Raw genomic sequence first — 13,649 nt, forward strand, 5'->3', positions numbered from 1 at the left:
TACTTAAGCCTTATCTGCAGTGGTAGCGACTGGTAGCAGGCTTAGTGATAACTTTGCATGACATTGGAAAATGTTATTTTTTAATAAAACGTTTACTGGCATGTTATTCATTTTTGTGAGGTACTTTGGTGATAAATCTCTTTGGGCATGATTTTTTTCCACATGGCTGACATATATTTTCTGCATGGAAACCGTTATATCATAACTCTCCTCACATGTCAGTACCTGCGTCTCCCGCTCGGGAGATGCGTAGGATTGAGACGCCAAGTACATCTAGGCCCTTACAAATCACTTTACATGATATGGCTAATGTTATGAAAGAAGTATTATATAATATGCCCGAATTAAGGGGCAAGCGCGATAGCTCTGGGTTAAGGACAGAGCGCGCTGATGACACGAGAGCCATGTCTGATACTGCGTCACAATTTGCAGAACATGAGGACGGTGAGCTTCATTCTGTCGGTGACGGTTCTGATCCGGGGAGACTGGATTCAGAAATTTCAAATTTTAAATTTAAGCTTGAGAACCTCCGTGTGTTACTAGGGGAGGTATTAGCGGCGTGGTGGCAATCCCAGAGAAATTGTGTAGGTTGGATAGATACTATGCGGTACCGGTGTGTACTGACGTCTTTCCTATACCAAAAAGACTTACAGAAATTATTAGTAAGGAGTGGGATAGACCCGGTGTGCCTTTTTCCCCTCCCCCGATATTCAGAAAAATGTTTCCTATAGACGCCACCACACGAGACTTATGGCAGACGGTCCCTAAGGTGGAGGGAGCAGTTTCTACTTTAGCCAAGCGTACCACTATCCCGGTGGAGGATAGCGGTGCTTTCTCAGATCCAATGGATAAAAAATTAGAGGGTTATCTTAAGAAAATGTTTGTTCAACAGGGTTTTATTTTGCAGCCTCTTGCATGCATTGCGCCTGTCACGGCTGCAGCGGCATTCTGGTTTGAGTCTCTGGAAGAGGCGATTCGCACAGAGCCATTGGATGAGGCTTTGAGCAAAGTTAGAACCCTTAAGCAAGCTAATGCTTTTGTTTCAGATGCCGTAGTACATCTAACCAAACTTACGGCTAAAAATTCCGGATTCGCCATACAGGCGCGCAGAGCGCTCTGGCTTAAATCCTGGTCAGCGGATGTAACTTCCAAGTCTAAGCTACTTAACATTCCTTTCAAAGGGCAGACCTTATTCGGGCCCGGCTTGAAGGAAATTATTGCTGACATTACGGGAGGTAAGGGCCACGCCCTTCCTCAGGACAGGGCCAAACCAAAGGCCAAACAGTCTAATTTTCGTGCCTTTCGTAACTTCAAGGCAGGAGCAGCACCAACTTCCTCCGCTCCAAAACAGGAAGGAATTAATGCTCGTTACAGACAGGGTTGTTAAGGCAACCAGTCATGGAACAAGGGCAAGCAGGCCAGAAAGCCTACTTCCGCCCCTAAGACAGCATGAAGACAGGGCCCCCTATCCGGAGACGGATTTAGTGGGGGGCAGACTTTCTCTCTTCGCCCAGGCCTGGGCAAGAGATGTGCAGGATCCCTGGACGTTGAAGATTATATCTCAGGGATACCTTCTGGATTTCAAAACCTCTCCTCCACAAGGGAGGTTCCATCTTTCGAGGTTATCAACAAACCTAGTAAAGAGAGAGGCATTTCTACAATGTGTACAAGACCTCTTAATCATGGGAGTGATCCACTCAGTTCCACGATCGGAACAGGGACAAGGATTTTACTCAAATCTATTTGTGGTTCCCAAAAAAGAGGGAACCTTCAGACCAATCTTGGACTTAAAGATCTTAAACAAATCCCTAAGGGTACCATCGTTCAAGATGGAAACCATTCGAACCATCCTACCCATGATCCAAGAGGGTCAATATATGACCACAGTGGACTTAAAGGATGCTTACCTTCACATACCGATTCACAAAGATCATTATCGGTACCTAAGGTTTGCCTTTCTGGACAGGCATTACCAGTTTGTGGCTCTTCCCTTCGGGTTAGCCACGGCCCCGATAATTTTTACGAAGGTTCTGGGCTCACTTCTGGCGGTACTAAGACCACGAGGCATAGCGGTGGCTCCGTACCTAGACGACATTCTGATACAAGCGTCAAGTTTTCAGAATGCAAAGTCTCATACAGAGATAGTTCTTGCATTTCTGAGGTCGCATGGGTGGAAAGTGAACGTGGAAAAGAGTTCTCTGTTACCACTCACAAGGGTTCCTTTTCTAGGGACTCTTATAGATTCTGTAGAGATGAAGATTTACCTGACGGAGTCCAGGTTATCAAAGATTCTCAATGCTTGCCGTGTCCTTCATTCCATTCCAAGCCCATCAGTAGCTCAGTGCATGGAGGTAATCGGCTTAATGGTCGCGGCAATGGACATAGTGCCATTTGCGCGCCTGCATCTCAGACCGCTGCAACTATGCATGCTCAGTCAATGGAACGGGGATTACTCAGATCTGTCCTAATTCTGGACCAGGAGATCAGAGATTCTCTTCTCTGGTGGTTGTCACCGGTTCATCTGTCCAAAGGAATGACCTTTCGCAGACCAGATTGGACGATTGTAAAAACGGATGCCAGCCTTCTAGGCTGGTGAGCAGTCTGGAATTCCCTGAAGGCTCAGGGTTCGTGGACTCAGGAGGAGAAACTCCTTCCAATAAACATTCTAGAATTAAGAGCAATATTCAATGCTCTTCTAGCTTGGCCTCAGTTAGCAAGACTGAGGTTCATCAGATTTCAGTCGGACAATATCACGACTGTGGCTTACATCAATCATCAAGGGGGAACCAGGAGTTCCCTAGCGATGTTGGAAGTCTCGAATATAATTCGCTGGGCAGAGTCTCACTCTTGCCACCTGTCAGCGATTTACATCCCAGGCGTAGAGAACTGGGAGGCGGATTTCCTAAGTCGCCAGACTTTTCATCCGGGAGAGTGGGAAATCCACCCGGAGGTATTTGCTCAACTGATTCGTCGTTGGGTCAAACCGGATCTGGATCTCATGGCATCTCGCCAGAACGCAAAGCTTCCTTGTTACGGATCCAGGTCCAGGGACCCGGGAGCGGTGCTGGTAGATGCATTAGCAGCCCCTTGGGTTTTCAACATAGCTTATGTGTTTCCACCATTTCCGTTGCTACCTCGACTGATTGCCAGGATCAAACAGGAGAGGGCATCGGTAATTCTGATAGCGCCTGCGTGGCCACGCAGGACCTGGTATGCAGACCTAGTGGACATGTCGTCCTGTCCACCATGGTCTCTTCCTCTGAGGCAGGACCTTCTAATTCAGGGTCCTTTCAACCATCCAAACCTAATTTCTCTGAGGCTGACTGCCTGGAAATTGAACGCTTGAGTCTATCTAAGCGGGGGGTTTCGGATTCGGTTATTGATAAATTAATACAGGCTCGGAAACCTGTGACCAGAAAAATTTACCATAAGATATGGCGTAAATATTTATATTGGTGCGAATCCAAGAGTTACTCATGGAGTAAGGTTAGGATTCCTAGGATATTGGCTTTTCTACAAGAGGGTTTAGAAAAAGGTTTGTCCGCTAGTTCGCTAAAGGGACAGATTTCAGCTCTGTCTATTCTTTTACACAAACGTCTGGCAGAGAATCCAGACGTCCAGGCCTTTTGTCAGGCTTTGGCTAGAATTAAGCCTGTGTTTAAAGCTGTTGCTCCTCCGTGGAGCTTAAACTTGGTTAAAGTTCTTCAGGGTGTTCCGTTTGAACCCCTTCATTCCATTGATATTAAGCTTTTATCTTGGAAAGTTTTGTTTTTGATGGCTATTTCCTCGGCTCGAAGAGTCTCTGAGTTATCTGCCTTACATTGTGATTCTCCTTATCTGATCTTTCATTCAGACAAGGTAGTACTGCGTACTAAACCTGGGTTTTTACCTAAGGTTGTTTCTAACAGGAATATCAATCAAGAGATTGTTGTTCCATCATTATGTCCTAATCCTTCTTCAAAGAAGGAACGTCTTTTGCATAATCTGGACGTGGTCCGTGCTCTGAAGTTCTACTTACAGGCAACTAAAGATTTTAGACAAACTTCTTCTCTGTTTGTCATTTACTCTGGACAGAGGAGAGGTCAAAAGGCTTCGGCTACCTCTCTCTCCTTTTGGCTTCGTAGCATAATACGTTTAGCCTATGAGACTGCTGGACAGCAGCCTCCTGAAAGAATTACAGCTCATTCCACTAGAGCTGTGGCTTCCACCTGGGCCTTTAAGAGGCCTCTGTTGAACAGATTTGCAAGGCTGCAACTTGGTCTTCACTTCATACTTTTTCCAAATTTTACAAATTTGACACTTTCGCTTCTTCGGAGGCTGGTTTTGGGAGAAAGGTTCTACAGGCAGTGGTTCCTTCTGTTTAATGTTCCTGCCTTGTCCCTCCCTTCATCCGTGTACTTAGCTTTGGTATGGGTATCCCATAAGTAATGGATGACCCGTGGACTGAACACACTTAACAAGAGAAAACATAATTTATGCTTACCTGATAAATTTATTTCTCTTGTAGTGTGTTCAGTCCACGGCCCGCCCTGTCTTTTTAAGGCAGGTTCTAAATTTTAAAATTATAACTCCAGTCACCACTGCACCTTATAGTTTCTCCTTTCTCGTCTTGTTTCGGTCGAATGACTGGATATGACATGTGAGGGGAGGAGCTATATGGCAGCTCTGCTTGGGTGATCCTCTTGCAACTTCCTGTTGGGAAGGAGAATATATCCCATAAGTAATGGATGACCCGTGGACTGAACACACTACAAGAGAAATAAATTTATCATGTAAGCATAAATTATGTTTTTTTACAAAAAATCAGAGTGAAGAACAATGCTGTTTGAAGTATTTATTAACGCATCATTGGTTTTAGTGAAAATCCAGAAGAAGCTTTCCTAGTGCGCCCCATAGAAGTCTATGGGGAAAGGGAGTTAACGCTCTTGAGTCTTTCTCTCAAGGGCAAACTTTTTGCTTTGAACTTGTAATATGAGAGCAAGAATAGGAGACTTTTGATTCAACTTGTGCTGGGTCAGCGTATTTTTGGGATCCACAATCTAGGCCAGAGTTGGCGAAATTTCTGATTATCCCAAGGCAATTGTTACAATAGGTCATACTTTAAGGAAAGGAGGATTTAATCCCCAGCAACGTAATTGTTATTTCACTGTAAGCAATCAAATTGTGGAACTCCTTGCCTAATGATGTAGTAAATTCAGGGATATGATTACATGTGTTAAATGGGTTGGTTTTCTATTTGTTTAATGCAAGTTTAATTGGCAGATTCCTTATTGCAAATCAGGTAGGATCTGTATAGGTTAAACTTAATGGACTTCTGTCTTTCAACCTCATCTACTGTGTATGATATTATACTATATTCTATTTGGGTTCACAGGCAAACTTATATTTTAATATGTATTATTAGTACTATAAAAGTATCACTTGGTTTAAATATGTGTTATGTTGGATCTATAAATAATATACATGTTGATATTTTCAGGTTAATAACCTTGTCACTAAAACAGCATCTGGGAGGTTGGTGAAAAAGCGTTTCAGTCTACTTGATGATGATCCCGAACAAGAGGTAAAGAATAGATTATATGTATTTATTTTTATAAGTTGAGTGGATAAGGGATAAAACTGCGCACCTAACTGTTTAGTAATAGTGAAATCAAAGAGACACTAAAGGCTGTGAGACCTTTCATTAGATGCAAGCCTCTCTAATTCCTATATTATTTTATTGAGTAAATTCGCACATACAATGAATCTGCTAAACAGAATATTATTTAAATAAGTGGACTGATGTGTCTCACTAGAAACCCACTAAATTGTTTGTAGGCCATATAAAGGATTCAGATTTTAATTTACAATGCAAATATGAAAAAACAGAAAAAAGGCGCTCTAATGGTGCAGAAGTTCACAACAATTGTTGGAAATTGTATCAATACATCACTCTACAGAATGATACTCACAAAAGCGGCGCACTATGTGGCAGTGCAAGTCAGGCAGGCTGGATAGATCAGAGCCCACCAGCTGGCTCACTCCAGATCGTGGATATACCAATGGTTGCTGCAACAATGCAAGAAGGGAGGGGGAAGGATACTCCAATAGTGCATGAAATCACTACAAAATAGAGATCAAGCTGGGCTAATATGAGCCCACCAGCTAGCTCACCCAGGCAAACAGGTACCAGATCCAAAGTTGAAATAAAAGTTAAAAAAACACTCACAGTTTAGGTAAAAACCAAAATAAACTCTATGCATAGGGGACTATTTATTGGAGAGAAAAAAATATATATTTAAAACTTAGATTTTAGTTTACCTATTTCAATTAGTAGATCTACACTTATGAATTTCGAAAGACACCTTGAGGACTTTGGAATAGCAGCTTCAAATGGATGTTTATTAAATATAGTACACTATTCAATAAAAAAAATTATACACTATAAACAGTTACTCATTTAGAATTGGGTAATGGTTCATAGTTTTTCAGACTTTTTAGAACATTTTTGGAATTAATAATAGATCTTAATACCAAAATGCATAAATCTAAATAAAAAAGATCATTATTTAACCTAAAAACTACTGTGCTACATACATGGAGTGATGGCTGTTTAACTTGTGAAGCTGATTTATTATGTTGTAAAAGTTATTTTATTAATAACAATTGCCTTAAAAATCAAATAGTTAATAAAAAACATTCATAATTTATAATTCATAATATCCAACTTCAGAAATATTTATCTACCATGGAATCCAGGTAAAATTTTATAAAGAATTGTTGCCTTTTGCAAAGTAGGTAAAACATGTATTATTAAAACTAAGATTAATATAGGAAAAAAATGTGTTAATAATTAAACCCTTCATGACTGAGCATTTTAAACCTCTGTGCAGCAGCTGTTTTTATCTTTTGAACTGCATTTACTCATTGATTTCAGTGCAGTTATTTGAGTTAACAACATAAATCATTTTTTTTCCCAATTTACAGAGATACCCAAATATTGGGAAATGTTACCATACAAAATAACATTGATTTTTTTTTTGTGCCATTTCTATAGCACATGGTAAACATATGAACAATATGTTGTTCCCCCTAACTGCAGGTAATTTCTAAAGAAACTATTGAGCCCATTGCTGTTATTAAGAAAAAACAAGTTTGGTACAGTGCAGTCAAAATATTTAAAAGATGTTTTGTACCTTGTGAGATTGTAGCTGCTATAAACATAAACTTTTAATAATCACAAAAATAGCAACAAAATTGCAGTTCCAGATTCTAATGAATTAGGAGAGAGTGATACAATTTAAAATATCCACTTTATTTCGATATCCATTAAGGCCTCGATTTATCAAACTTTCTTATAATTCTCTTTCCAGTTCTCCTCTCAATTCTCCGCACCTCGCCATTGGATCGGCACACATGTGCACCGTTATTTATCATTAAATAGGTCTTATTTTTACGTTATTTTCCAAAGTCGAGATGTGGCGTGATATTGATAAATCTCTCCATTAGTCATATTTTTGCGCCATATTTATTATTAAAATTGAGCATAATTATAGCGCATAATAGCAAATAAATGATAGCTTTATATTTTTAAAGAAATATTATATTTAAACAGTGTATTTACAGCTTATTTGATGTGTATATACATCAATAATTTTATTTATTTTTATTAAAGATAATGTTTATAGTTTAATAAATAATAGTTATTGTGAAAGTATAATGATTTTAAAAGCATTTTAGATATGTTTGCTGTTACATAACAGTTTGTCTATCATGTGTAATGTATTTCAAAGATAGCACCATACTATTATATTTCTATAGCATAATCTCTTCTAGGCCTACATGTTAACTGTTTTATGTTGTCAAATTCTTTTCGCAGATACCTTTATATTATGAACAAAACACACAGAGATCAACATTTTATTATTTTTAGAATCAAAAATGTATTTCTCTTGTAAGGTGTATCCAGTCCACGGATTCATCCATTACTTGTGGGATATTCTCCTTCCCAACAGGAAGCTGCAAGAGGATCACCCACAGCAGAGCTGTCTATATAGCTCCTCCCCTAACTGCCACCTCCAGTCATTCTCTTGCAGCTCTCGACAAGGGAAGTAGCTAGAGAGATGTGGTGAATTAGTGTAGTTTATCTTCAATCAAAAGTTTGTTATTTTTAAACGGTGCCGGCGTTGTACTGTTTTTTTACCTCAGGCAGAAATTAGAAGAAGAATTTGCCTGAGGTTTTTGATGATCTTAGCAGGTTGTAACTAAGGTCCACTGCTGTTCTCACACATAACTGAAGAATATGGGGAAACTTCAGCTGGGAGAATGGCCTGCAGAATTAACTGCACTGAGGTATGTTCAGTATATTATTTTCTAGAGGATAAGAACTAGAAAATGCTGACAGTGCCTGATATAGTTAAGGTAAGCCTGAGTGCAGTGATTTAATAATGACTGGCATCATGCTTGCAGTAAAGTTTATTTTCATATTACTTTCTATTATGGCTTAGTATGTAAAACGTTTGCATATATATAAAGAACGTTTTTTACTGAGGTGATAAATCTTTATTTGGGGCCTAGTTTCCACATGGCTGTTATTTTACTCCTAGGAATAGTTTTTTGAGGCCCTCTGACTGCAGTGCATGGTGGGAGGCAGTGACGTGCACTCATAGGAGGCAGGTGAGGCAGTGCCGCACCTGCCATTTGGGGCAAAAGAAAAACAAATAGACAATTTTATTTAAAAAAAAAAAAAAAAAGTTAATTTTTTTTTTTTTTTTACATGTCAAACTATAATATTGCGCAATAGAGAGGCAGTGGGTTCTGGTGCTTCTCTATTGCGCAATATTTTAACTGTATTTTTATATCTAGCTGCTCTGCAGCATCACCCAGTGGTGATTTGCAGGAGCAGCGCGGCTGAGAAAATTGTTATGTGAGGCATCTCTAATGAGGCCTCGACTGTTCCCTGGGAGACCGGCTCATCCAATCAACACCGGTGTAGACTCCCTGGCTCTGCTTACAGTGCACGACTACTGACTGTCTGCGCATGCGCAAGGAAGGAGCAGCGCGGCGGCGGGAACAACAGCCAGTGCCACTCATTCCTGCCTGTCACGTCAGCCTGAGCCAAGTAGCGAGAGTGGAGTGGAGGAGGCTGCCTATTCTAGAGAGTGGACTCGCACGTCGCACCGCATATCGCAGCTGCTGCCCCCTGGTCCTGCCTGACCGTGACCTGCTGTCACTCACCTGTGACCTGAAGGAAGGAGCCGTCCAAGTCAGCACACAGTCCGTCACACTGTCACACAAGTAAGTCATCAGAATGACAAGCCATGCCGTGTGATAGTGTGATGATCGTGCACTGCTGCTGTTGTTATATGATATATATTTTTTTATTGTGAGGCTTGGGGTTGTGAGTTAATATGGGACCGGGTAGTGGGTGCCCCCCCCCCCCTCTGCTTAAATTTGAAGTGCCTGTGTGACCGCGTTGGAAGGAAGTTGTGGCTCAGTCTGATCCTCTTCTCTGTTTATTTGCTTAGTAAATGTATTTTGTGTATGACCCGGTCAGTGTTGTAAGTACTTACAAGACTGACCAGGTCATACACAAAATACATTTATTAAGCAAAACTTGCAAGTTGCTGACTATGCTATGGTATGTTCCACAGTCCACTTCCCAACTTCTCTGGCAACTTAATAAATATATGTTAAAATGAGCAGCCATCTTGCAGCCATCTTGTGATTTAGTGCTTATTTGCTTAATACATGTATTTTGTGTTTGACAAGGTCAATATTGTAACTTACTAAATATATTTAAATAAGAAATATATTTTAATGAGCAGCCATTTTGTGATTTTGTGCTTATTTGCTTAATAAATGTAACTTACAACACTGACCAGGTCATACACAAAATACATTTATTAAGCAAAACTTGCAAGTTGCTATGCTATGGTATGTTTGTTGAAAATCAGATCTAAATATGCTCATTAGCTACTGAGCATATTTAGATATTTTTTCCAACAAAGGATATCTGATTTTCTTAATTCTTTTGATATCCTTTGTTGAGAAGCATATCTAAATATGCTCAGTAGCTACTAAGCATATTTAGATATGCTTTTCAACAAAGGATATCAAAAGAATGAAGAAAATCTGATATCCTTTGTTGAAAATCATATCTAAATATGCTCAGTAGATACTAAGCATATTTAGATATGCTTTTCAACAAAGGATATCAAAAGAATGAAGAAAATCTGATATCCTTTGTTGAAAATCATATCTAAATATGCTCAGTAGATACTGAATGGTGGCTGCATATAGATACCTCATGCGATTGGCTCGCCCATGTGCATTGCTATTTCTTCAACAAAGGATATCTAAAGAATGAAGGCGTATCCGATTGCTAGCCACTGCCTCACCAGCCTCTGAAGTCACCGCACATCACTGGTGGGAGGGGCCTATTTTCACGCTCTAATTGCGCAGTTGTTTTTACATTCTGAGACATCCAGCTTCCCTGAAGGAGTCCCCTGACATATTGGATCTCTGTAAAGGGTTTTTGTGCCTACAAAAGTCGTTTTATGGGAAGGTTTGCTTGTGACTGTTATAACGGTTTTTACCGTTTTTTTGCTTCGTTTTTGAACCTGAGGGGTTAATCATCCATTTGCAAGTGGGTGCAATGCTATTTTAGTCTATTATATACACTGTAAAAATTTCATAGAGTTAACTGCTTTTTTCACTGTTTTGCCGTTTTTGTATTTGTTTTTTTCCCTTAAAGGCACAGTACCGTTTTTTATATTCTGCTTTTTCACATTAATTAAAGTGTTTTCAAAGCTTGCTGGTCTCATTACTAGTCTGTTAAACATGTCTGACATAGAGGAAACTCCTTGTTCATTATGTTTAGAAGCCATTGTGGAACCCCCTCTTAGAATGCGTACCAAATGCACTGATCTTACTATAAGTTATAAAGATCATATTCTGGTTTTAAAAGATTTATCACCAGAGGAAATTGACAAGGGGGAAGTTATGCCGACTAACTCTCCCCACGTGTCAGAGCCTTTAACTCCCGCTCAAGGGGCGCCAAGTACATCTAGCACGCCCATTGCGTATACTTTACAAGACATGGCGGCAGTTATGAATCATACTCTTACAGAAGTATTGTCCAAACTGCCAGGGTTACAAGGAAAGCGAGACAGCTCTGGGGCTAGAACAAATACAGAGCTCTCTGACGCTTTAGTAGCTATGTCTGATATACCCTCACAATGTGCAGAAGCAGAAGGAGAGCTTCTATCTGTGGGTGATTTTTCTAACTCAGGGAAGATACTTCAACCTGATTCTGATATGTCTACATTTAAATTTAAGCTTGAACACCTCCGCATGTTGCTCAAGGAGGTTTAAGCAACTCTGGATGACTGTGACGCCATTGTAGTCCCAGAGAAATTGTGTAAATTGGATAAATACTATGCAGTTCCTGTTTACACTGATGTTTTTCCAATACCTAAGAGGTTTTCAAAAATTATTACTAAGGAATGGGATAGACCAGGTGTACCGTTCTCTTCCCCTCCTGTTTTTAAAAAGATGTTTCCCATAGATGCCGCTACACGGGACTTGTGGCAAACGGTCCCTAAGGTGGAGGGAGCAGTCTCTACTCTAGCGAAGCGTACAACTATCTCTGTTGAGGACAGTTGTGCTTTTCTAGATCCAATGGACAAAAAATTAGAGGGTTACCTTAACAAAAATTTTATTCAACAAGGTTTTATTCTCCAGCCCCTTGCATGCATTGCCCCTGTCACTGCTGCTGCGGCCTTCTGGTTTGAGTCTCTAGAAGAGGCTCTACAGGTAGAAACCCCATTGGATGATATCCTTGACAAGCTTAAAGCTCTTAAGCTAGCCAATTCATTTGTTTCTGACGCTGTTGTTCATTTAACCAAACTAACGGCTAAGAACTCAGGTTTTGCTATTCAGGCGCGTAGGGCGCTATGGCTTAAATCCTGGTCAGCTGATGTTACTTCAAAGTCTAAATTTCTCAAGCTTCTCATTCCCTTCAAGGGGCAGACCCTATTCGGGCCTGGACTGAAGGAGATAATTTCTGATATTACTGGAGGAAAAAAGGTCACGCCCTTCCTCAGGAACGGCCTGCAGAATTAACTGCACTGAGGTATGTTCAGTATATTATTTTCTAGAGGATGATAAGAACTAGAAAATGCTGACAGTGCCTGATATAGTTAAGGTAAGCCTGAGTGCAGTGATTTAATAATGACTGGCATCATGCTTGCAGTAAAGTTTATTTTCATATTACTTTCTATTATGGCTTAGTATGTAAAACGTTTGCATATATATAAAGAACGTTTTTTACTGAGGTGATAAATCTTTATTTGGGGCCTAGTTTCCACATGGCTGTTATTTTACTCCTAGGAATAGTTTTTTGAGGCCCTCTGACTGCAGTGCATGGTGGGAGGGGCCTATTTTAACGCTCTAATTGCGCAGTTGTTTTTACATTCTGAGACATCCAGCTTCCCTGAAGGAGTCCCCTGACATATTGGATCTCTGTAAAGGGTTTTTGTGCCTACAAAAGTCGTTTTATGGGAAGGTTTGCTTGTGACTGTTATAACGGTTTTTACCGTTTTTTTGCTTCGTTTTTGAACCTGAGGGGTTAATCATCCATTTGCAAGTGGGTGCAATGCTATTTTAGTCTATTATATACACTGTAAAAATTTCATAGAGTTAACTGCTTTTTTCACTGTTTTGCAGTTTTTGTATTTGTTTTTTTCCCTTAAAGGCACAGTACCGTTTTTTATATTCTGCTTTTTCACATTAATTAAAGTGTTTTCAAAGCTTGCTGGTCTCATTACTAGTCTGTTAAACATGTCTGACATAGAGGAAACTCCTTGTTCATTATGTTTAGAAGCCATTGTGGAACCCCCTCTTAGAATGCGTACCAAATGCACTGATCTTACTATAAGTTATAAAGATCATATTCTGGTTTTAAAAGATTTATCACCAGAGGAAATTGACAAGGGGGAAGTTATGCCGACTAACTCTCCCCACGTGTCAGAGCCTTTAACTCCCGCTCAAGGGGCGCCAAGTACATCTAGCACGCCCATTGCGTATACTTTACAAGACATGGCGGCAGTTATGAATCATACTCTTACAGAAGTATTGTCCAAACTGCCAGGGTTACAAGGAAAGCGAGACAGCTCTGGGGCTAGAACAAATACAGAGCTCTCTGACGCTTTAGTAGCTATGTCTGATATACCCTCACAATGTGCAGAAGCCGAAGAAGGAGAGCTTCTATCTGTGGGTGATTTTTCTAACTCAGGGAAGATACTTCAACCTGATTCTGATATGTCTACATTTAAATTTAAGCTTGAACATCTCCGCATGTTGCTCAAGGAGGTTTAAGCAACTCTGGATGACTGTGACGCCATTGTAGTCCCAGAGAAATTGTGTAAATTGGATAAATACTATGCAGTTCCTGTTTACACTGATGTTTTTCCAATACCTAAGAGGTTTTCAGAAATTATTACTAAGGAATGGGATAGACCAGGTGTACCGTTCTCTTCCCCTCCTGTTTTTAAAAAGATGTTTCCCATAGATGCCGCTACACAGGACTTGTGGCAAACGGTCCCTAAGGTGGAGGGAGCAGTCTCTACTCTAGCGAAGCGTACAACTATCTCTGTCGAGGACAGTTG

At 40.2% G+C, this 13,649-nt stretch overlaps 1 protein-coding gene across 2 annotated transcripts in view; it reads left to right on the plus strand.

The window, feature by feature from the left end:
* The window catches only part of DCAF17 (DDB1 and CUL4 associated factor 17), a 250,177-nt gene that overhangs the window by 188,487 nt on the left and 48,041 nt on the right, over positions 1-13,649 (plus strand). For both annotated transcript variants that reach the window (XM_053698428.1, XM_053698427.1), the window contains exon 13: positions 5,480-5,563. In XM_053698428.1, coding sequence (XP_053554403.1) covers positions 5,480-5,563 — 84 coding nt within the window. The remainder of the gene's footprint in view (positions 1-5,479; positions 5,564-13,649) is intronic.

The sequence above is a fragment of the Bombina bombina genome, chromosome 1 (genome assembly GCF_027579735.1).
Source record: "Bombina bombina isolate aBomBom1 chromosome 1, aBomBom1.pri, whole genome shotgun sequence".
Lineage (NCBI taxonomy): Eukaryota > Metazoa > Chordata > Amphibia > Anura > Bombinatoridae > Bombina > Bombina bombina.